The sequence below is a fragment of the Lachnellula hyalina genome (assembly GCF_007821495.1).
Source record: "Lachnellula hyalina strain CBS 185.66 chromosome Unknown contig00045, whole genome shotgun sequence".
In the NCBI taxonomy this organism is placed as follows: Eukaryota; Fungi; Ascomycota; class Leotiomycetes; order Helotiales; family Lachnaceae; genus Lachnellula; species Lachnellula hyalina.
The window spans coordinates 43,995-67,651 of record NW_022157159.1 but is presented as its reverse complement, the minus strand read 5'-3'; the positions used below and the strand labels follow the sequence as shown (position 1 = coordinate 67,651).

General features: G+C 49.0%; 7 protein-coding genes across 7 annotated transcripts; 2 read left to right on the top strand and 5 right to left on the bottom strand.

The window, feature by feature from the left end:
* Positions 1-29: 29 nt before the first annotated feature.
* ARO80_0 (Transcriptional activator) lies at positions 30-3,236 on the bottom strand (the record flags this gene model as incomplete). The annotated part of the gene is made up of 3 exons (XM_031148843.1): positions 30-2,181; positions 2,230-2,535; positions 2,587-3,236. 3 exons carry the CDS (start codon positions 3,234-3,236, stop codon positions 30-32), a joined length of 3,108 nt encoding a protein of 1,035 aa, XP_031006413.1.
* Positions 3,237-4,030: 794 nt separating this feature from the next.
* CYP8 (Peptidyl-prolyl cis-trans isomerase-like) lies at positions 4,031-5,852 on the bottom strand (the record flags this gene model as incomplete). The annotated part of the gene is made up of 3 exons (XM_031148842.1): positions 4,031-5,710; positions 5,762-5,778; positions 5,843-5,852. The coding sequence occupies 3 exons, from the start codon at positions 5,850-5,852 to the stop codon at positions 4,031-4,033; spliced, it is 1,707 nt and encodes a 568-aa protein (XP_031006412.1).
* A 3,400-nt stretch (positions 5,853-9,252) lies between these two features.
* NUP145 (Nucleoporin) lies at positions 9,253-11,307 on the bottom strand (the record flags this gene model as incomplete). Its single annotated transcript, XM_031148841.1, has 3 exons — positions 9,253-9,369; positions 9,422-11,041; positions 11,092-11,307. 3 exons carry the CDS (start codon positions 11,305-11,307, stop codon positions 9,253-9,255), a joined length of 1,953 nt encoding a protein of 650 aa, XP_031006436.1.
* Positions 11,308-16,767: 5,460 nt separating this feature from the next.
* CDC31 (Cell division control protein) lies at positions 16,768-17,512 on the top strand (the record flags this gene model as incomplete). Its single annotated transcript, XM_031148840.1, has 2 exons — positions 16,768-17,019; positions 17,084-17,512. The coding sequence occupies 2 exons, from the start codon at positions 16,768-16,770 to the stop codon at positions 17,510-17,512; spliced, it is 681 nt and encodes a 226-aa protein (XP_031006435.1).
* Positions 17,513-18,067: 555 nt separating this feature from the next.
* On the bottom strand, positions 18,068-19,941 carry ent1 (Epsin-1; the record flags this gene model as incomplete). Its single annotated transcript, XM_031148839.1, has 4 exons — positions 18,068-19,419; positions 19,470-19,690; positions 19,741-19,810; positions 19,857-19,941. Coding segments are annotated over 4 exons (1,728 nt in total), but the record flags the coding sequence as incomplete, so codon positions are not given.
* Positions 19,942-20,819: 878 nt separating this feature from the next.
* engB (putative GTP-binding protein) lies at positions 20,820-21,782 on the bottom strand (the record flags this gene model as incomplete). The annotated part of the gene is made up of 1 exon (XM_031148838.1): positions 20,820-21,782. One exon carries the CDS (start codon positions 21,780-21,782, stop codon positions 20,820-20,822), a length of 963 nt encoding a protein of 320 aa, XP_031006439.1.
* A 219-nt stretch (positions 21,783-22,001) lies between these two features.
* On the top strand, positions 22,002-22,343 carry fmc1 (ATP synthase assembly factor fmc1, mitochondrial; the record flags this gene model as incomplete). Its single annotated transcript, XM_031148837.1, has 1 exon — positions 22,002-22,343. The coding sequence occupies one exon, from the start codon at positions 22,002-22,004 to the stop codon at positions 22,341-22,343; it is 342 nt and encodes a 113-aa protein (XP_031006438.1).
* Positions 22,344-23,657: the final 1,314 nt, after the last annotated feature.

Genomic DNA, 23,657 nt, shown 5'->3' with positions numbered 1-23,657 from the left:
AACTCCGGTCATCTGAATCATAAAATGTCTCAAAACCCAGCACTGTTGTGCGCCGTGCCATCCAGCGGGGCATAATTATCCATCGTCATGAAATCCAGCAGGTCCATACCACCGACATTAACGCCATCCGCTGTCTGCGTGATGGCCTGATCATTAACAGCACGATAGAACTGCGGGCCCGGCGGCAGGTACCACATCTCGTTATTACTACTCCAGTGATTACTGCCACCAAAGACATCCGTGATGCCGTCGTACTGCTGAGACTGGCTATAAGCTGTGCCTGCAGTATTACCAAAGAAGGCACCCTGATTGAGATCGAATGGCGTGGCTGAGACGTGGAGATCTGCTCGTACATTATTGTTAATTAATATTGTTTCGTTGTTGTACACCAAGGAAGACAGATTGAACTCACCCTGCCCATTACTATTAGGCATGTTTGCAACATTCGGCGTGCCGGCATTCCATTCGCGGATCTGCTCGTTGTGGTTGATCTTCATCCTCTTCGCGTCGGGCTCCTGGTGCATGACCGGGCTGCGGGCAGGCGGGCCTTGTGGGGGAGCGCTGATAAACCGACTGCGCAGGCGCGACGTTAAGGTCTCGAGGAGGTCTGCAAAACGGATTCCGAGATGGACGTCGTCGACTACGCAATTCCTAAGAGCATCGACTGCGCGATCCATTAATCCGATACTAATCTCTACATCGTTTTTGGACGCTCCTAGCGCGAAAGTCTTCAATAAGAACATGGCGCCACTGATAATGCGGAAGTATGTTCTGACTGGAGCATGCTTGAGATAATCGCCTGGCAAGAGTCCTTCAACGACAGTTTCGAGTAACTTTCGACTTCCTTCCACAACTTCTCGGACATAGCCTTGGTCAGCTGTGCCAAAACCACCAAGTTTCGCCAATGGCAGTTTGCCGTAGTAATTCTGGGTCTCGGGAGATAATGGAACATTTGCCGACGCTGCACCGCTATGAGGATATCCAGAGCCGTTTGAATTGGGAACCGCATTGCTGGTACATCTTTCAACGACGGCTTGAAGAGATAGTGAGTTAACATAAATTCTGACATACTCATACTCGATCCGAAGTATGTGTCCAATGTATTGAGGTAGTTGAAAACGTTCAAACTCCTTTCTCCAAGCATCAAGCATAGGCTTGAAATCTTTGAGGAGTCCGAGATAGCTTCCGTCCTGGATGATCTTGGTCGTGTACTGTCGAGATTTGAAAAGCCTTTCGTTACCAAGACGCATGGCATTGCTAATTCCAGCCCAACAGTGGATGATTTGGTCGTCGAGCTCGAGGTTTGGAATATAGTTAAATGTATTTGACATGGTCGTGGCAGTCTCGGGAGTCTTGCCTTCGACTGATGCTCTCCTCTTACGCGGTGCAAAAGCCGGGTCGTTAACACGCAAGTTCTCTGGAACCATGTTCGTCCAACCAAGGCGACCAGCTAATTGAGTGACATAGATCAAAAGGAGTCGCTTAATTCTAGCAGCTCTCAATCGATAAGCTTCATCATCATACTCTGGTCTCATCATTTCTCCGCCAGCAGCCAGGAGTTCATCGATGTTGTCGAATACACCGAGCTCGTAGGAAAGACCCATTCCAGTGCTTAGGAGCATCCAGCACATGCGATCGCTTCTCCATGCAGGTTCCAGCCAACTTTCAATCCGTTTTCCGCCTACACCTCCGGGTTGACGATGACCATTCTCATCGTCTGTACTGTAGGTGTCCGCTACATCATACGAGGGAAGCATAAGCTCATCCGTAGCTTCAGCAGGGGGGAAGTGCAATGCACGAGGGTGCCATTCAGTCAAAATCATAAGACTTTCAATAGTACCCAGAGTTCTTAGACTGCCCTTCCTCAGGCCTCGCCAAGGGGCCGTGCTGGAAGTTTGAGCTTCACTCAAGTCCGCTCCGGATCCACAGAAACCACCACCAAAAGCTTCCTGGCCCCAAAGACATCTTTCAATCATTCCTCGGAGGTAGGTCCAGAGCTGCTCATGAATTGCGTGAGACCGACAATGTCCACCCGCCCCTGATATTTGTTTATATCGTGTGGCTATGGTCAAAAGCGTGACTGTGAGGATTGGCTCTTCCGTAAGGAGTGTATGATGGGTTGCGGGATCCTTGAACGTAGGAGGTGAAATAGGTGTTAAGGGAGAGAGGTATTCATAGTAGCTAGATCTATATTAGTAAAATAATTGAGATCAGGCGTATGTAATATACTAAGCAATGTAATCGATAGCTTCAGCAGGAGTGAACCAGCCAGCACGAACGAATCTGAATCTAGACCAGGATTTAATTGCGTCCTTATAGCCTTGTTCTTGAGAAGGATCCTGCTTGTGCGGGCCTTCTGCTGCTAGCGCTGGGTCAATAGCAGCATCTCGGCTTGTTTCTGGGGGAGGCATGTAGTTCGATTGGAAAGGACGGTTGGCATGTTGCAAAGGTGATGATTGCGGAAGATTTCTGGAGTCATCGTTACCAAGTACAGGAGACATTTGACTACTGCTTTTGGTCCTACTATGTCCTGGGCTACGAGAGAGATTAGTATGTAACACTTCGGAGGGATCGCAAAGGACATACCTATCGGTGGCAGCTTTGTACAGAAGATCCAACGCATCATGAGGGCCGTAGACCTCTCGGCGCATAACATTCTGTGCCTCTAGATTTTCCACATGTGTATCCGCCTCCTCTGCATTTCGTTCGTCCCTCTGCGCTTGCTCCCTTTGCGCCTTGGTTGGTCGGCGCAAAGGCTGCGATCGTCCGATGGAGCCTCCGGGGGTCAGAGGAGGACCTTGCATGACAGGAGAATTATCTGACCATGGAGCAGACCGAGAAGGAGGCGCTCCCATGGAACTCTGACGAACGGAGGCAGGATGAGGTGGAGGTGGGGAGGCTTGAGCCATCTTCCGGCCATTACGAGTAATATAATCATCGTTGTACTCGTAACCATCCAAACTATCTTCACCCCCATCCCCGTCCTCATTCTTTCTCTTACGCCTCGTCGCAGAGAAGAAGCACTCCTTGCTCTCTCTGCGGCATCGCACACATGGTGGATCTCCTGGGTTATCAACACTTCCTAGGTCGCACTTGACTTTACGTCGTCGACATGGGATGCAAGCCTGATAGACTCTCTTGTGTGGTGGGGGCTGCGATGGCTGTTCTGAAGCCGAGCCATTCGATCCATTGACGCTGTCTTGTTGGGCTGGATAGTGCAGAGGTGCCGCCGACATGTTTTGCGACTGAAGGACCGTTCGTGGTGGATGGTCGATCGATGCCCTCGCTTTCCCGCGGTTTAGGCTGGAAACGTCTTGTCGCGGAGTTGCGGGGGGGCTCCGGGGAAATTGAGCGCTCACAAAGAAAGGCAACGGACAACTTCTGTCACTGCGTTGGGTTGCGTTGGGTTGGTGAGACTCAGCACAGCAACTCGGGATTTCGTCTGATTTTGTTTCGTTTATTATGGTTATCGAGTTGGGCTACCCCACGCGCCACGGTCCCGATGTCGATACCGGAAGCCCTTATCGAGGGGGGCAGGCAGGGCATGTTGTTGGTGAGGCTGGCACTGGGCCTGGCTCACATGTGTTTGAACATGTGACTTTGTAGAAGGCAATGAATGCAGCCAGCATAAGCAGAACGCAGACGGGTATAGTAGTAAGGTTTGATTGGTGGCACATATTTGTCAATTGATTTATTTTCTTTGCAGAGGCTATGTATGTATGATACCGTTTGTCCCTCTGTTGCACCATCTCGTGCTTCACGGCATTGCTCCGTGTAGCCCTGCTCACATTTCTCGCGGGGTTCGTGGTGGGATATTTCTGCCCCAGTGCGGGGGTTGTCCTCCAGCCTGACAGCGCGCACTGAATACCTAAGTAGAGAAGATACTTCAACACGCCTTCGCAGTAAAGCATGCGAGGAGACTGAATCTCTGCTATTAGACCAGCAGCTGTGTGGGTCTATTTCGATTTTGGCGCGTGCGCGTGTCTGTAAGATTGTAGCTGCATCACTCCAGGCATCGAGCTTTTCAGCATCACCAGCCATCAAAGTTACCAAACCCTCCCACCTTGACCTTCTTCTTTGGGGGCTCTGGCTCAAGATCATCTTTGACAGCACCTCTACCACTGCCAACATCCGTGGCTGCCTTCAAATACTTGCCCACGCCTCCTGACTGCTCAGACTGAACGACTGTGCCATCGCCTCTAATCCGCTTGCCAGTCCAGGTTGTTTTATCATCCTCTGTTCCACCCTGCCTCTTAATTTCTGCTTTCTCTTCTTCGACGGCATCCTTCTCTCGCTTCTGCTTCTGGAATTCCTCGAAAGGGTCAACGAATACAACCACGTTCTCCATGACAATATCATCGAGGGGCCTGTTATCTGACGACGAAACCGGTGCATTCTCCAGCCTCTGCAAAACGTCCAGGCCACCAACAACCCGGGCAAAAATGGTGTGTTTTCGATCAAGATGCTTTGATGGTCGGTAGATGATGAAAAATTGACTTGAATTCGTGTTCTTTCCCTTGTTTGCCATGCTCATAATTCCTCTCGCATCGTGTGTCAGAGGGCCATCAAATTCGTCGCTGAAGTTCTTGCCCCAGATGCTGGAACCTCCCTTCCCTGTTCCGGTCGGATCCCCACCTTGGATCATGAAGTTGCGTATATTTCGGTGAAACTTGACACCGTTGTAGTAGCCTTTTTTCGCCAACTGAACAAAGTTCCAGACGGCTCTTGGTGCAGTCTCTGTTTGTAGTTCGATATTCAAGGACCCGAGATTTGTTTCAATCCTTGCATACCCTTTAATCTTGACTCTCTTTGGTCGAAGCATATACTCCTCATCGGTGAGTAATGCCCTCTCGCCACTCGTCTCGGGAGTAAGCCCAGTACTCGTAAAACTAGCCGCAGCCTTTCCCGTCGTGTATTGTGCCGCATTGTACGCCATCTTCTTCTCCTGTAACATCGAGGGCTTAGGCGCAATATTGCCAATTCCAGTTCTCGCCACTGCCTTTGACCGATTAACATCACTGCCGGCTTCTCTTTCCCTCCTAGCCTTTTCGACGGCTTCTTTTGCCCTTAAGACCTTCTCTCCAACCCTCCCTAAAGCGCCAATATTCACACTACCCTCCTGCCGCTCCTTTTGCTGTTCCTTGGTAAGAACAGCCTCTCCATCTTTCAGAAATTGGAACTTGCTCAAGTCCCTACTTTCAACATTCTGCGGATCCTGCAATGTGATGATATCCGATCTCCCAAATTCGCGCTCATTCATCAAATCATGCCAATTCTTAGCCTTGATATTCAGCCTCTCCACTGTCTCAAACGCAAACACATTCGCCTCACTCCCATGTCGAATCGCCACAATATGCGTATTATCCGTAAACACCTTGAACGTCACCGGATCAACCATATCTCCCTTCGCATCAGTAACACCACCATCATCTGAGTTGCGCGCAAAGTTCAACTTGATTAGCTCCTTGTCTTTTAAAGGTTTTCCTGTAACTGGATTCGTGCCATGGTTTGCGAGCCATTGGCTAATAACCTCGACATCGAAGATCGTGCCTTCGGGTGTGCAGACAGGATTCTGGAAGGGCTGGAGGCTGGCGGCGCAAAAATTGAAGGGGAGACGTTTGAAGGAGGAACCATTCGGGGCTTTCTGGGATACGTTGGATCCGGAGCTTGCGGAGTATGCGTCAGAGGAGTTCCACTCGGAGTGGGTGATCTAGGCAGGAGTCAGCATATTGATGTTGTAAACAATTGTAAGAGAACGTACGTAGAGCTTGTCCGTGCCTATTATGAAGATATTGGATTAGCTTGTTTGCTTGTGATTGTTCTTTATCGTAAGGCGACTCACCTTTCCCCATTTTCAATATTGTAAAGGCTTCGTGGACGGGTTGTTGAATGTGGTGTCCGTCATACTACTTCGTGTTTTGCGAATTCAAGGTCTTAGCTCCATCAAATCTAATCTTATCAATCTTGGCTCGGCTAAGGTTCAACCACCTCCTTTTCACTGCTGCACTTTCCATCTCTTGCCCCTCGTTATTGTTCACTTTGCGAGCCTTCATTCGAGTGTTTGATTCTTACGAAGTATAGTTTGTACTCTTACTGAAAGGTGTCCTTCAAGTTGAGGCCTAGTCACAGATAGCCTAGGACGCTCGCGATGATGTTAATGATCTTTCCTTATAGCTCAAAGAGAACACAGGATGGTATCACTATACCAAAAGATGTATTGGAGACTACAGCCACTTCAATGAGACTCCCAAAATATGGAAGTTGGACGATTCATAAAGGAAGGCATTTATCTCACGCTCTGATTTGGTTGAAAGAGATTATTATTGTAATACTGAGCTTATACTCATCAAACGAGAACAGAATTTTAAACATGTAACTATTAGTAAGTTACTTCACTATACAATGGCCAACCCATTACCCGTGTTCGCTCAACATTCAATTCACCTCCCCTTAGCAGCGGACAAAGCCATGCTATGTCGCACGCATTATAAAAGACAACTTATTCTCAATTTCTCCAAAGAATTGACCTTAGGATCATCAATTGTCAAGACCCAGAATATCAGCCACCATGTCCGACGAAAAGAAGCAATCCTACCACCCCATCGCAAGCCCCCCTCCCCTCTTCCAGAACCACCATCTAACACGGCGTAGGACGAGCTTGAGATGGGAAACCTCGCCTTCTCATCCTCAGACCCTTTCTCTGACCGATTCCGCCTCGCTGACCACCCTCCACTCACCTACCAACCCTACCAACCCTACGCACCCAACCCCCCATTCGATACAACCACTCCAGCAACCGTCACAAATGGTCCACTCCGTCCAGCACGCATTATCACCGACCACAAGCGCTGCGCCTCTTGCCGCCTCTGCAGTAGATTCAGTTGCGTGCTTTGGAGCGTTATGATCCTCGGAGTCATTGGTACTATGATCACGGTAGTGATGATTATGGAATCCCCAGCTTTCAAGAAAGAGTACCCAGACTCACAATAGAATTTACGATTCACTATGAAAGAACATGGTGGCTGCTTTTGAATTTGCTGGTTTGAATACGCAAAACTTTGACTTTGGATGAGAAGTGAGAGGAAGATGATTACGGGTCTTGCTTTGGTCTTGCTTTGCGCTTTAATTTCCTTTTGGAGTTTGGGAGGGAGATGGTGGGAGTTGATATTTAGGCGTTGTATATCAGGAAAAGCATGAGCATCAAGGAGTGTCAATGAGCCTCAATAAATACAGTATTACAAGAAGACTCTCTCTACAAACGATCTACCTAATCAGTTACCGAGCTTGAAATGATTCTTAAGTATAAGACTTTCTGCCTTGCTATCTCCTTCTTATAGCCTTATATCAACAATTAAAGGCTTATCGTTCTTCTTCCTACGACCTAGGCTAGGTTAGCTTGCAATAAGAATTTATTGCGAAAGAACCTAATAGAAATAAATCCGTCTCTAAGAAAGTAACATTGCCTATAGGAATCCAAGTTAAGGGCTATCTATCTGCATATAGTAGTATGCCCCGCTGATAAAACATCTATCATTTGACTAGGCTGGTGCTAATAGTTCTATTCTAAGAGGCGAAATAGACTGTGAGGATTGGTATAAGCATTGAGAAGTAGACGTCTAACACTTGAATCGTAACGTCTGCTCAAATCTTTTGCTGAATTTACGAGCTTTAGAACTACCCTCCATTCACTGATCTGTCCATGAGCAGAACCTCCCTCATCTTTCCCAATTTTCAAACCACTCCAGAGCGCCCATAATTCTGTAAACCTCAAAGCAACCCTGTCCATTTGTTTTGTCAATAGCTATTTCTAGCCAACCCAACACTCTGCTTCTTCAGTCCTACGCGTCAAGCACAAGATATAAGTGAATAGATCACATAGCCTGTCATCAAACAATAACCACTCGGTTTTCGAACACCCACCGAACCAACTCTGACTGTACACCTCAATCACCGACAAGATGGCGGACCAAAAGAGTTCCAGTCACAGCTACCCAATGGCAAGTTTCCCCTTCCTCTTCATCTCTTACCTCCAGTCAAGCTAACAACCCGCAGAGCTCCCTCAGCCGCTCACCACCGGGTAGATCTGAAATCCAACCCCTCATGATGGACCCCCCATTCCCCGACGACGAACCACCCCCATACGCCCCCTACATCTCCGCAGTACCCTCCGGGATCCGCTCTCCTGCGCACCAGCAAGCAGCCTCCACCGACGACGCCTCCTCAAACCTCCTCCTAGACCACGACATCACCGACGCGCGAAATCTCACTAGCGAAGCAGAACAAGAAGCCAGAAGCGAACGATCCCGGCGAGCCAAACAGGCACGCGCTCTCGCCGAAAGCCGCAACGTAGCCCGCGCTGAGTAAGCCGCTGCGATCTCATCAGCGGAGGTACCACGTACTACATACAAGAGGAGGGGTTGCTTCGAGGGAAACCGCAAATGGGCGTGGATGGGATTGGCCCTGTTTACGAGCTTGTTCCTCATCGGCGCATTTGTCGGGGCTCACTTCGCAGGTGAAGAAGTTGATCCTCCCTCGAACTCGACGGGTAATGCTACCGGGACGAGCTCGGGCGGTAGTGGAAGTGCTACGTTTGCAATGTCTGTTCGTTTATCTGCGAATACAGACACATAGATCGGGTGGGCGTGTTGGGTTGATACTCAGCTTTGGAGATGGATTTTAATGGGAATATGAACTTTTGGGAGAAATGAGTGTTTTGAGAAGGGATATACTTGGGGGCAATGAGACTATTGGGCGTTCTTACATGGCATATTGCAATGCCCTTCTGGATAGAATGCTAAAGTACAAATCACAAGTTTTTTGATTTCGAAAGTCCACATTTTGCAAAGTTGTGTGAAGCCAAACCAAAACCAATGCGACAAATTATGGGGTAGCCAACAGGATGGTGAGCGCAAATCTTCGAGAGTCAAGCAAGCAGCAAGCATAATAAAGCGCCACTAAGCTCAAAGATTCACGTCAACGGCACTGGAGCTGGGAAGGAATAAGGGGTAATCTCAGCCATTTCATGCCTCGATCCTATGCTACGATAATGCGCTACGCTATGCAAGTGTCCATCCGTTATCAATAATAATCTACAAATCTCAAGGCTTAATTCCTTGCTCGCCATCCACATATCTGAAATCCTCCACAAGGGGTGGGTAAATGCCAAGGGGTATTGCACAAACTTCCAAATAAAAACTCCTCCGCGGAAGGTAGGCTGTCTCCTCCATTTTATGTCTGTCTCCTGCACGATCATCATCTTGCAACCATTGCGTTTCGATAAAATTCTAAGCTCAGACCAACGGTGTGTTTCAGGTAGTTGTCCTCTGTGAGTGGTAGTTGCAAGATCTTGGACAGATTGATGTGAGATTTCTGTTTCGTTTGTTAGTAAATGAGAGTTTTGCAGCCATCGAGCTAAACTCACCTCCTTCTCCTTGCTCCTAGCCACGACAACCTGGGCAACAGTAGCGCTGATTGTCTCCACCGCAACTCGTTCCATAAAAACAGGACGCCGCGATTCTTCGACCACAGCAGGAAGGCCAGCCAATAGTCTTTCAAGGACCTGGCCATCAACCTTCCTAGACTTCTTTTCACAGTCCGCCAGTTCGAGGAAGTCAAGGTAAATCTGTCCACCGAGATGCCACTCGGATATCATGTTCTCCTTGCCCTTGAAACCTTGAAGAAGTTTTCGGAGTGTGTCATGATCGAGCTCAATGACCGCCTTAGGTGCAACGTTCTTGGTGAAGGTACGATGAGCTTCATTGAAGGACTCAGCTTGGACCAGACACTCGACTTCTGCTCTCGGATTCTTCTCGACACTCCGCATGTACAGGGCCTTTGCTTCCCAGACCCACTCAGGTTGGATTTTGTAAGTTTGTGTCAAAGTCACAAAGCTTTGGCTGTCTTCCGAGCCAACGAGTCCCGCAAATCGACCAAGCTGGTCCTTGATTGCTTTTTCTTTGGATTCGATATCAAGGAGGTGCAAGAGTACGAAGATTGCATCAAGCCAACTCCCTTCATTTGTAAGTTGGGCTGCAAATGACAGTGTGATCTCGTCAGCCTTGGACTCGTCCTGAAAACTGACAGCGCCCATTGAGCTGAGTGCCTGGCTAAGTTGCCACATCAGACGGAAATCGAGTGGAGATAGCTGGGAGTTTTCGGGACAGAGAGCTTCTTCAAGAGGTACATCGTTGAAGGTATGGAGCTTGAGAAGGCCCCAGAGCAGATCTTCGCGACCATTGCGATTCTTGTCTTCCCATATCGCAGGAATTTTCTCCTCAACATACCACGCAAGTGGCCGAGCAGTCTCTTTATCCTGGGCAAGCTCTCCGGCAAAGGTTTCGATGGCGATCGAGAAGTCATCATCAACTGATATGCCGTACCAAAGTCGGAGCCCAAAGGCTTGTCGCCAATCGAGGCCAAAGCGCTTTGAGATTACGAATGACTCGATGCGGTCTTCGGCTGCCACGCCTTTCGTTCCATCGCAGATGCAGACATTGCCAGCGAGGAGTTCATAGAGGGCTCTAATTGGCTCACTGATCTCTGACAAGATTCGAGATTTTTGCCACTCACTAAGCTGCTCCCGAATATCTTTTCTCAAGCTATCCTGGCCGCCAATAAGGGCAACCAGAGTTGCAAGGTGGAAGTTCTTGCCGTTGGTGAGGTGTCCGCACGCATCTGCGACTTTATGACCGGACAAGCATGCAATAGCTTTCTCTTCGTTTGATTTAGCAAGTGCGACATGTTGAGCAGAAGCATTATCGACGAGTTTGTGCCAGAAATCTGACAAGTTGTCTTTACGAAGCCGCTGCTCAACATTTTTGACTCCTGGAAATCTTTTAGGATCGGCATCAAGCGGATCCCATAGAACGCTGGCAAGCATCCAGACAAGTTTCTCATGCTTGCTAGCTGGATCTCGCACTTCACGATCGTCGTAGAAACTGGCAAGTGTGAAGTCCTCAGAGAGTCTGGCATATGGCAAGCCTTCCTCATCAGGCTCGATGATTGTGATAGCCTTTTGCTTCTTGAGAAAGTCTGCAGACGCCTGTGCCCAAATCAGTATTCACGAATACCTCCAACTTTTCTGGAACATACCTCATTAGAAAACTTAGCAAATCGAATATCCCTATTCTCAGAAACGATGGCACCTTTCTGAACAGCAAGAATACCGTTCCTCTCACGAGCCCGGCGAGAGGAGCGGCCAAAAGGTTTAGTACTTGGTGGAGCTGCGTATACTAGAGTGCCATCAGGGCCCCAACCCGGTCTCATAGAATCATGGAAGGATAAGTCTGCATCGCTCATGTCGGACATGTTGGTATCGGCCGTTTTCGGTCTTTTCGCATACGGCCACTGTAGAATAAAATGCTTAGTAAAATTGTTCTATTAATCACTACAGACGTACATGTCCGGGCTCAACAGACGGCCTTGATCTTGCCAATATTGTCAAATTTAATGCGGGAAGGAACACCAACCTCAAAACCCTTTCCCTTCGCTGGAACCTTTGAAATCTTAGCTGGACTCTTGATCTGACCAAATAATGAGTTCATCAAATCAATGCTAGTTGCGAAGCCACGTCCATCCGAAAGAACCCTCTTTGCTACTGGTGTAGGCTGCGAGTCGCCCTGAGGATCGGCGTCACGAATGTTAATTAGACTCTTGAGAAGCGCACGATCTTGCTTTTGTGGGCTGATCGTAGTCCTTAAAGCAGCTGTCCAGTCGTTGCCAGCTGCAAACGTTCCTTTTGACGGCGTTTCCGATTTCTGAACAGCTCTCAGTCTTGCTCTTGCGAGTGCACCCGGTGTTTCTGCCTCCATCCCCATGTCATCATCATCATCACCCTGCGAGTCTTCAACGAGCTCCGCGGTATTGCCAAGTTGTGGATAAGAGCCCGCCATGTCTTGATCCACAATGTTGACAGATTCGCCATCCTGAAAGACGTCGTCTTGGTCCATAGGCTCCTCGACGCCATCTTCAGACTGCGAACCCACGGAGCGTTCACCTAAAAAAGACTCCTGGTACTGATCGCCATTTTCATCTTCCATCTCATCATCCATGAAAGCTTCCTGCTCGTCAAATGCACCAGGTAAGATCTTCTTTCTCCTAAACTCAAAGGTATCCTCCGGATCAGACTCGGTATGGGAGAGTTGTGAAGTCGATGCAAATGATTGGTCTGCCTGAATGGACATGGGTGTTGGGGTGTCTGGTGGTGCACTGAGGGTGCTTTGTCCAAATTCGCTCATTGCGTCGCCATCGGTTTCATCGTCGCCATCTTCGGGAAAGCCGTAGGTTGTGAAATGTGGAACCTTAAATGTCCAGATTCCTTTATGGCCGTCGTATGAGATGAATGTGGTATCGGGCACCCGTTTCAGACGGTCAGTGTGCTTCCTGATTTTAGTACTAGTCTTCTCGAGGGCCCCATTCTTCTCCTTTTTGCGAGGCCAAGAATTTTCCAATGATATCGTGGAGGGAACATTGAGGCCCTTTCCCATTGGCGGCTTCTTGCTCGCAATGGGATAGACAGTAGCAGCCCGGGTTTCTAGTATCACAATCTTGCCGAATAGCGAATCTAAATCAATCGTGTTCAGATCGACGGGATCATTGAACTCAACGACACCAACGCCACTTCGCCCGACCTTGAAATTGGTAAAGCTTTGACGCTGTGCACGACTCATGCTCTCAATCTCAGCCTTCGAAGGTTCCATCCAATAAGCTCCGAGTTTTTGATCCTCATGGCTGACTGGGTCGGTGGCAGGTTTTGATGGTGCCGAAACCGAGGCTTCTTCCTCGTGGACTATAGCAAGTTCATTGCCTCGAACCTGTTCCATCTCAGGGGCCGATGTAGCAGCAGGAGCTTTGACACCATTGGAATTGGAAGGTGGTCGAATGAGACCCAAATCTTCAGAACTTGGACTTGCTCCATTGACGATATCTTTAAGAGGGCTCGAGCCACCATTGCCGTTGGTAGGAGCGTCGAAGGATACCCTCTTCTTAAGAATACTAGGCGTTGCCGGCTGCTGTGGGTTTGGTGGTGAGAAGAGATCATTACGAAGGTTTCTGTTGATGTTCAACTTTTTGATACTGCCAGTGCTGCCGAACTGTCGGTAACTGGGGCTGGCCGAAAAGGCACCCGGAGCAAGAATGCTATCTTCAGGTCCGAAGGTGCGGCGAAGACTGCTGGTCGAAAGGCTCGTCTTGAGAGATCGGCCACCAAGCATGCTTCCACTAAAGGCGCCTGGAGTGCTCGAGGTGCTCGATGCGCTTGAAGGTGTGTTGTAGTTACTGTAAGAAAAGCCGTAGCCACGCTTCTGAGGGGTAGTGAACCGCGAGGTAGAAGCCGAGTTCAGTTTGTACAATGGCAAAGCAGCAGTCTTCTTCTGTCTAACACTGCTAGAAAGAGGCGTTGCAATGGGGCCTGGATTGTTAACTTGAGTCGATGCCAAGCCGGAGAATAAAGAGGCTCCTCCGTATGCTGCATTATCACTGATGCTCGCAGTGAGAGATTGCGGAGTCTGCTGTCCCTGTTGTGGGGTATTGAACAGCGAGCTGGAGCCGAAGAGTGAGTTTTGCGGTGCTGGCTGCTGCTGTTGACTGTTGTTGCCTCCAAAAAGCGAGTTTCCTTGCTGCTGGGTACCACTTCCACCGAAAAGGCTGCTTCCGCCTTGCTGTTGTGGTTGGGAGAACAGACCACCAGGCTTTTGTTGATTGTTGTTGTTAAGTCCCCCGAAAAGGCCAGTGCTTTGCTGCTGCTGGTTCTGATTTTGGTTTTGGCTACCAAATGACCCACCAAAAAGTCCTCCACCGCCAGTATTTGTTTGGGTATTGTTAGCTGCACCAAACAAGCCCGTGCCTGGTGCATTGGGCTTCGCGCCGCCGAAGAGGCCACCGCTATTTTGGGTGTTGGTAGATCCTCCAAATGGATTGGTGTTTGGTGTCGACTGTGCACCACCAAACAATCCACCACCTGTAGATGCAGCTGGAGTGCCAAAAAGTCCACCAGCAGGTTTTGGTTGATTACTAGCGCCACCGAAAAGTGATGTACCTCCAGTCTGTTGCTGAGGAGTTGATCCAAAGCCACCACCAAATGAAGTAGACGCAGCTGGTTGCTGCTGAGCGCCACCAAATGGACTGGCAGTATTTTGCTGCTGCGCTGTGTTTCCGAAAAGACCTCCTCCACCACTGCCGAATGCTCCCCCAGTGGGAGTCGCACCGAAGCCAGTACTTGAAGCAGCCGGTTGCGATGCTCCAAAGCTAAAGGTAGACTTGTTTGCAGTATTATTATTGGCGCCAAAGAGGTTTGAGCCGCCATTATTAGTCGCCCCAAATCCTCCGGTGCTCGGTTGTGGAGCGCCGAATCCACCAGTTGCTCCGGTTGATCCAAACATTCCTCCCGTTTGTGCTGGTTGGGAAGCCCCAAAGAGACCAGCAGCGGGTTTATTAGCGCCGAACAGACCACCTCCAGCTGTTGCAGTGTTGGCTCCAAACCCAGTCGAAGGCTGGCTAGTGCCACCGCCGAATGGAGAGCTTGTTGCACTTTGGCCAAACAACCCTCCGCCCGTGTTCGTGCTGGGAGTACTGCCAAAGCCTCCAGTGGTATTGCCTCCTCCAAATGATCCACCGAAGCCAGTGCTGGCACCGAAAGCTCCAGCTTGACCACTGGCATTGCCGTTCTTTCGGCCTTGGGCATAATCCGCCAATCTCAACTCCTCAGGTGAAAATTTCTGGTAAGGTTGTTGAAAACTGATGCTCTGGAAGGAGTTTTGCTGGTTCGTAGTACTGTTTGGCTCCTTCTCAATGAATGGTTGAAAGGGAACGGCCCCAGTTCCTTGACATTCTCCAACAGGACCTCCTAAAGTTGTAGCTGCCGGCGATCCAAAGCCACCTGTGGTCGCACCACCACCGAAAGTAGAGGTAGTGTTACCGCCGCCACCAAATGGGCTGTTGTTGGTAGTAGCCGCACCGCCAAATGCCGGTTTATTAGCCCCAAACAGTCCACCAGATGTACCACTGCCACCTCCGAATGGTGAAGATGTTGATGCATTATTAGCTGTTGAGCCGAATCCTCCAAAGGCAGACGTAGTACCGGCTGTGGAAGTACCGCCTCCAAAGATGCTACCACTGCTCGACGCTGGAGTTCCAAATCCACCTGGTTTTGCCCCAAAGCCACTGGATCCTGAGCCAAAAGCACCGCCTGTTATCAAAGTTGTTAGTCGTTTTTCCCTTAGGTCGTTCTTGTTCGGTGTAATGACACGATCACGTTCTGCTACCCAGACATTATCTAGCTCCATAGCTGCTGAATGGGAATAATCTCTAGGCAACACGATAGAGCAAGATGCCTGGAAGAGTTGAAAGGAATGGGGAGCGTAGACATATGGATCTCGAGATCGGGGATTGCGAATCGAGTCCAGAAGAAGGTTCCAGCGCCTCAAAGTCTTGTCGACGTACCTCCAGAGCTTCCGAAGCCGCCAGTAGATCCTCCTCCGAAGATTCCACCGCCAGTATTATTGTTTGTACTTCCGAAACCACCAGTGTTGCCTGTGGAACCAAAGCCTGTATCGCGAGAGTATTCGAGTAAGCGATGGGTTCGCGCTGATGTCCATACTCCCCAGTGCTTAAGATACGCCATCCGCCAAGTAGGATGTGGGTGAAGAAGAAAAGATCATGACCTACCACCTGTGTTTGTATTTGTGTTCGCCGCTCCAAATCCAAAGCCAGTCGAGGGTTGCTGTGTGTTGTTGTTTTGGCCGAAGCCACCACCTCCAAATCCTCCTCCAAACGACATCGTATCTGTTCTCTTGTAAGAGGCGAGACAAAGGTGAGATCGCCGCGACGATGGAAAGCCGCGAAGAGTTGGGGTGGTTGTGGGAAAGAGACGCAGAGAACGCGCTTACGAAGAGGTTGGGGTGCGCTCAATGACGGCGAGCGGGCGCAAACATTCAAAGGATTATTAAAGTTAAGGAGTGAAAGAATTCATCAGCATCAATGTGCGATGAGGAAGTTGGATGAAGAAGAGGGAAGGTCGCTGTCAACGACACACGGAGGGGAGGGTTCTTAAGAAATTGTGCTGGAACGCGAAGGTTTGGGGGAAAGATGGGAGCAGCCGCACGAAGAACCAATCATGATTGAATTGGCGAGTGGGTCGTGGTTGCCTTGCAAAATTGTGCCGGCCTCAGGTGAATATGACTCGGGTCGGGTCGAGTCGCTGGACTTCTGTTTGCCATGCATCAAGAACATGCTATTTGCAGCTTCTTTTTGGACTTTGATTTAAAATCCATTGTTGCCTGAGATAATCGATTGGCTACGGAGAGTTTATTGCATGTATATTCAGGAGCTATCTGTACCGGATTGTATTAGGCTCTCTGCTGTATGACTCTTGAATACGCAGATACAGCGTGACTACTGCTGCCTTTTCTACTTGCTTGCCTATGATACGTCGATACTTTAGAAGTTGAGAATGATAGGAAGCAAGATCGAATCCCACTTAGCATATTAATTACTCACTTTATCTGGTTGATCTAGAGGTCCCAGCAAAGCAAAGAGTGACAACCCCCTCTTCCGGCCAAATCAACACTCACTCACCCCTGAAAGTTCCGAAGCGGGAGGATTGTCAAACTCGCGACGGGTTCGCGCTTCAGCGCGTCCCACTTGAAAGCCTTGTTCACTTCGCTCCAATCCCAAAGGAGAACTTGGTAAACATCGCATACCGCACCCCAGACCCTCAATTTCCCTCCCCCTCCACAAAGAGAATTCAGTCACCAACTGCTATCCGTAACAATGGCCTCCACAACCCAACAATCCCACCCCTCCTTCCCCTCCCGCCCCTACTCCAACACCCTCCACGGCAAGCTCCCCGAACGCAATGCTCCAGGCTTCGGCGCATCCGCACACCCCTCCACACGAGAAACAGCACGCATGGAGCGCGAAAGACAGGAGAGGGAGCGCGCGCAAGGAGGAGGGTCGTCGAACCCGAACCCGAATCCTCTAAGCACCATCACAGACGAGCAGCGCGATGAAGTCAATGAAGCTGTACGTCCTTTTTCTTCTTCCCAATGTGCAGAATTCATCATGGGATATGGCTAATGATATGTAGTTTACATTGTTTGATGTAAACCAAGACGGGCGCATCGATTACCACGAATTCAAAGTAGCCCTCAAAGCTCTAGGCTTCGACCTGCCGAAATCCGAGATCCTGTCCCTTCTCACCACCCACGGCACGCCTTCCTCCTCCGCAAAAACATCTCCCACTCCCGGCAAACTTCAGATAACGCTCCAAGCGTTCCAAAACATCGCCGCGGGCTTAATAGCCGCTAGAGATCCTAGAGATGAGATATTGAGGGCGTTTGCGCTGTTTGATGTTGATGACAAGGGCACGATTAGTATTGATGATTTGAGGAGGGTGTCTAGGGAACTTGGGGAAGGATTGGAAGAAGATGAGTTGCAGGCTATGATCGAGGAGTTTGATTTGGAGGGGAAGGGTGGAGTAAGTAGGGAGGAGTTTGTTAATATTTGTATGGGGTGATGAGTACGAAGGAGAGGGGGGTGGCTAACTCTTTTGTTTGGGTATATGTGTATGGATAGCGAAGGAGTTTGGTGGGCATGGGAATGGGAATCGGTTCTTTGTTTATTTAAGATGGGTAATTTGGTTCATCGAGGAATATTGAATTCAAAGCATCTGGTATGAGAGGTGAAGTCCAAACTCGCTGTTCAGGAAGAATACAAAATGAAAGCTTGGAATCATGGCATCGTTGTCTAGTTGCGCTAACAGCGAGTTCTCATGGATGATCAAGGCGCAAATGGGCAAAATACCCTAGCCATCAGTAGAGTGTTCTGTCAACATACCGCATTTTCAATGACTGGAATGTCTAGGTGTTTTATGCCATGCGATCGTGAATTGTTTCACCTCTTATTCTAACGCAACAAATGAAGCTCCAACCCTAAACCCATGCATACAAAGCCCGTTTCCATCGAAAGGTAAATCTCGCACGCCTGCTTTTAAGAACAGACTGCATAACCCATGCCCCCAGTCAAATCACGAAGGATAAAGTTGCGTATGTCATTGTCCTCTCATGATCCTTTAGAATTGGATCAAATCGCCTTGTCCATTCTGCTGTCCTTGTGGTCTTGCGCCAAAAGGATTGCTCGACTGCTGAGCGCCAAATCCACCACCACCAAAGCCATTCGACATGCCAGCTGGTCCTGTTGCCGCAGGCATCTGATGACCTGCACCAAAGGAGTTCGTGTTGTTGGCTCCATAAGAAGTCTGAGGCATCCCAGTATACTGGCTTTGTAGGAATGGGTTGCTTGCGGTCTGCTGCTCCGTCAATCTAGCAGCTCCAGCTCCTGCACTATTGACAAAGGTTCCAGGTGCGGTATGCTGGGATGGAATACGGAGATCTCCAGTATTACCAAATGTATCCATTCCTTCGCCACTTGCAAGTAAAGCGTTGAGCCTGGCTTGGTGAGGATCCATCTCCTTTGGTGGGGGCTTGGTGTTCTGATAAGATGCGATTGGGTTGAATGTTGAAGTCTTTTGCTCCTGGAGAGTCGATAGTGTAGGTTTGGTAGGAGTGTGACTCGTCTGAGGGTGGCCGAAAGATGACGCAAATGGGTTGTTCGACCCTGTTGGTGTTGGCGCAATGGATTGAGCCATTGGTTGGCTGTTGGTAGCCCAAGGATTGTTGGTATTGGCTGGAATCAATGGTTCAGGGGCTGGCTGTGCTTGTGCTTGGAAAAGACCGGAACTTTGCTGCTGCTGCTGCTGCTGCTGATATGGGTTAAAGCCCGTTTGCTGAGACTGAAACTGTTGTTGCTGTTGTAATTGTTGCTGCTGCTGAGCTCCATAAGGATCAAAGGCGCCTGTGGGTTGAGCCCCAAATTGACCATTCTGATATCCATTTTGGAATCCTGTCTGCTGGTTCGGCATTCCTGTATACATGTTCCCCATAAAGCCAGTTGTCTGCTGTTGCATGTTCGGGTCAATAGGATTGCCTGACCAATCCACCTGCCCTTGTTGTTGGTAACCTTGATTGCCAGTGGGTTGAGCTATTTGAATGGGGTCGTCATCGAAAAGAGAGTGGGCATTCTGGTCTTCTAATTCTCTCCTCCGCAACTCTTCCTCTTCCTTGCTCAACTTGATAGCCTTGGCGAGATCATCATCATCCGGTTCGCCATTTCGACTCTGCCGCCTCTTTCGGTCTTCCTCCTCCTGGAATTTACTTGCTTCAATAGCCAGCTTGTATTCGGCATCCTCTTCATCGGCGCGCTGCGCACGGTGTGGACGACCCCGGCGTTGAGGCTGATCATGGGGTTGAGCATACTCTTCGATACCACTAACTCTCGACTTCCAGGTTTTGCGGTCACTTCGCTCACTTCGTAGCCGTTCTTCATCCAATATCAACGACGTCAGCTCCTTGGCAGAAACTCGGACTGCGATTTGTTAGTCACTGTCAACACAGTCAACCTGGCAATGATCGTACCATTCTGTCCAACATCTCGCCCATCTTCATCTATGTACTGAAATTCCCTCAGAGTCTTGATTATGTAGATGTTCTTGTGGGCCCAAGTGACAACTAATTCCGAACCTTCGTGAAGGGCGTAGTCTAACACCTTCAGCGCCTTCAACACGTGTCGCCAGTTCTTCCCTTTATCGTTCAGGCGTTTATCTAGCATATCCATAATCTCGTAGAACTCGTTCGACCTATATATGGTTCGTCAAACCATGTTGTTCAAGATAGACAGTGTACATACGAATTGAAGGTCATTTGAGCTATTTCGCCCATCTCGGTTCCGGTTGGACCCCATGGATCGTTGCTGGTTGCTTGCGAGGTCAGTAAGAGTTCCTATTAGATAAAGCAAAAGCCTACCATTGCGAACCTTGACCTGGACGGCCGAGTACCCTTTCGTGACGTTCTTCACGCTTCTAATGACCTTTGACATGTTTGCGACAAGGCTATTCCAAGGGTGATATCAAGATATGGAGAAAAGAGGGTTGATCAAAGATATCGGTGAATGGCAAGCCTTCATGCGACGGTGAGTTTCTCCTACCAGTAACTTGGCAACAAAAAACCGTGAATGCTATCGCGACGGAGCGGGCGGATGGCGACTTTGGTGGCAGGCGGGAACGTGTTGTTGTCCGTCAGATTGCGCTGAGACGATCGCTGTCCCCGCAGCTGGTGGGTTTGAGAATAGGCAAATTCAAGGTCAACTTCGTGTGCGTGAATGAGTTTTGTATGTTTCAATCGTTGTCAGATTAGGCATAATATCTCGATTATGCGACTCGTGGCTGAGGCTTGGGAGATGGCAAAGTGAAGCGTCATCGCCGATATGAGTTTTGATACTGATCACGTGATTTATCCCCGGTTAATGGGATCGTTAAATTATAAATTTTTATATTGAAACCTCCATAGAGATAGAGAAGGCAACTCACAGCATCTTCTGCTGGACTCAATTACATTCTTGCGTGGTGGTTGCAGGGACTTCTCGTATGTAATGTCAATTAGCCTAGAATCACTTGCCTGACCCGAGTTTGGCTCCTTTCTAAAAGACTCACTGCCCATTTATTGGTATCTATGAAAGGCATTCATCAGCTACGGGGTATCACTTCATACTACTATGCTTTCTAAGCTTGATTCCACATCCTCCATTTTGCCCTTCATTGAGGCTGCTGATCAAAACCTTATATCGCCATTTTTCGGAGTTGCTTCCGTAAACGACCTCAATATTGAGTCGCAGGACTTGGGGGTTCATTCTGCTGTCTGCCATGGCTCCATATGACGATTCGACCTTTTGTTTTGGGTACGATGCAGAAACACCACAGCTATCTTGGCTTAACCAAAAATCTGGTCATGTGGTATGATCTCTACTGGCTTTGCTAAACGCGTTCTCTGCCGGAGCTCCAGCCCAGCAGCTTGTAGCATAGCAAATCTGACAGCATCAATACCCATTCTATGCCCTTCGATCCACTTCTCGGAGCTACATGCAATAGCCTCCCCAAATGCGTGTTCATCATCATTCTCTGGATCTGGTTGGACTGCATCCCTGACTTTTTCCATGGTCCTCCTTAACTCTGATATCCTGCTAGTCAAAGCATCATGACCCGGAGTTCTACTTCCGTGGAATAGCACTTTGTCCGCTTTTGATAAAACGATCTGATATGGTACTTCGTGCTCTTTGAATAGGGCGAGGATCTGTCGGTCGCTAACCTTGACCCCATGCTCAGCGTCGACGAGCAGGAATGCTCTTTTGAGCTGCCTCCTTTTCGACAGATATTTGAGAATTTCTTTGCCCCATTCCGCTCTTCCACCTTTGCCATATCCAGGCATATCCAACACCACTAATCGGTTCTTTCCGTCCTCTTCTGGGCCCCCAACAGCAAAGGCGTTCATAAGCTTTGTCCGGCCCGGTTTTGAACTCGTATGTGCAATCTTCTTGCATAAGAGTGCGTTTAACAGAGAAGACTTTCCAACATTAGACCGCCCAAGGAAACAGACTTCTGGGCTATCACCAAAGTCCATGGTTTTGAACTTTGGAGCAGACCAGAGGAAGGTCGGGGGCTGCATTTTGAAGAATTTGGACGCATGACTGAGTTGAGTTGGCGTTGGAGGAGTTGTGTCCCAATGATATGACAATGATTCGGTAGGGAATTTGGGATACGTTCGAGGTGAAGGCGTCGGCGAAGGTTGTCGATCAGGGGAACTGGGTATCGCGAGACATCTGTGTTGCTTGATCGAGATGCCGATCTTTGGAGATCGAATAGAAAGACATTGCCGCAGCTTGGTTGATGCTTGCATCGGATTTAGCATGAATTCGTTGCAATCATAGAAGAGATGTCCTGATGTAGTGAAGGTTTTGCAGGAAACAAGACAAAGCTCGAGGAGACAAGGCTGAGTCGGAACTTTCAAATGCCGACATTTTGAAATCGCGCTTTCCAAATTTCCTCAAGTGAAGTAAGTAATAAACATCAACACCACTCCCATCTCAATTCATCTAACATCTACGGCAATTATACAATGGCCACCCCTACAAAACTCCGTTCTATTTACCGCTCCTTTTTACGCGAAATGCCATCTCGGTCCCTCTCCGAAAGATCACGCTCACCTCTACAAAAACGTATCCGCAACACAATCGCCTCCGAATCAGCCACGCCGGTTGAGCAAGCCGAGCAATTTCTGCATTATGTCAAGGCGCAGAGGATGTACGCAACTTTGTTAGAGAGATACAATCCGGGGATGAACATGGAGGAAGAGGAGAGGGTTCGTCTCACCGCGAGGCGGGTCGGCATGGAATTGCCTGAGGAATATACGATCAGTGGCACAGATGATGGATCTAGGGGTGGATCAAAAAAGCAGTGAGGTCTGGAATTCAACCGCATTGAGCTTGGGCAAAGAGATGGCTGAGGAACAGTGAGGTTTGCTGGAGATGTGCTGTTAGCCTGGTGCAAACACGACGAGCTCACCAGCCTCCGGAAAGGCAGTCAGCAGCCCCATACAGCCTCTCTGGACTGATTCGGTGAAAAAGAGGGCATACTTGAAAAGCGTTGGCGGCACCCACCACATCTTTTCAAAGGCAAATCGTGTATCATATCTTCGTGGAGCAAGCTGGATGGTTAAGAGCTGAGAGCTGCAATGTTCCACTGCTGTTGCAGCACTTGCCTGGGATCTCAGTAATGCTTCAATTCAGACGTCAAAGATCAAGCTAAACCAAGTCAACTAAGTGCAACAGCTCTAGTACTCACTCTATTCTGCTGGTAAGATATTACTACCAGGCCCAATGAAAGTTTCCGTGGAATTCAGGAAATAGTCGTCCCAAACGCCTTTTCCAGAAACAGCTATCAGCACAGACCGCCTAACCGATGCGCTGGGAGTCTGTGGCTTCCTGATGCATATCGTGCCGTGCCATACAAATCATTTACAGGTTTATTTGGAACTTTCCAATGTTCGTTTCATAACTCTCCACCACTCTACATCTATGGCATTTTCTTAGTTATCTTGGAACATTGTGAGGCTACTTTCCAGTTATACTTAGCACACCCTACTGTACCTGGATGGGTTGATACAAAACACGCAGCTCCACAACAACTTTAAATTCGAAGTCATGCGTGGCGATATTGTCGCAGCAAAGCCCGGTAAAGAAAGCATCGTCGCGTTTTGATAGAGTCGTAATGAAACCTAGAGATGTGGAATGTTCCACAGCTTAAACATCTTGCAGCCTTGCATCTTTGCCGTGGCACAGAAGCGCCACCGTCTCGTTCATTTGGCTATGTTTTCTACTCTTCAGTCGTGACAGACAAAGCTTAAAATTTGGTGTTCTCAATAGCAACATGAGCACACCACACTTCCACTCACTCGCCTCCCCTGTGCCTGCCTGCATCTGCATGAAGAGTACGGAGTGGAGTGTAAGCGCCGACGTCGTTGAACCGTTGCAAGACCCGGGACTGTGGCTGCTCCTATTGGCTGCTCGACTCAATCGTCAAGTCTGCTAGCCAGGAGGGCTTGCACATCACGCCAATCGTGCGAGGTGCCATTTTTGGACCCTGCCATGGGGATCTGGAAGTGCAGCACAAGTGTGCAAACATACATGTACTTGAGCTTGGACTCGAACGAGACCATAAGGGGGGGCGGACCCCTCTAACCTTTCTGCAACGACGAGCCTCCAATCTTTTTTTC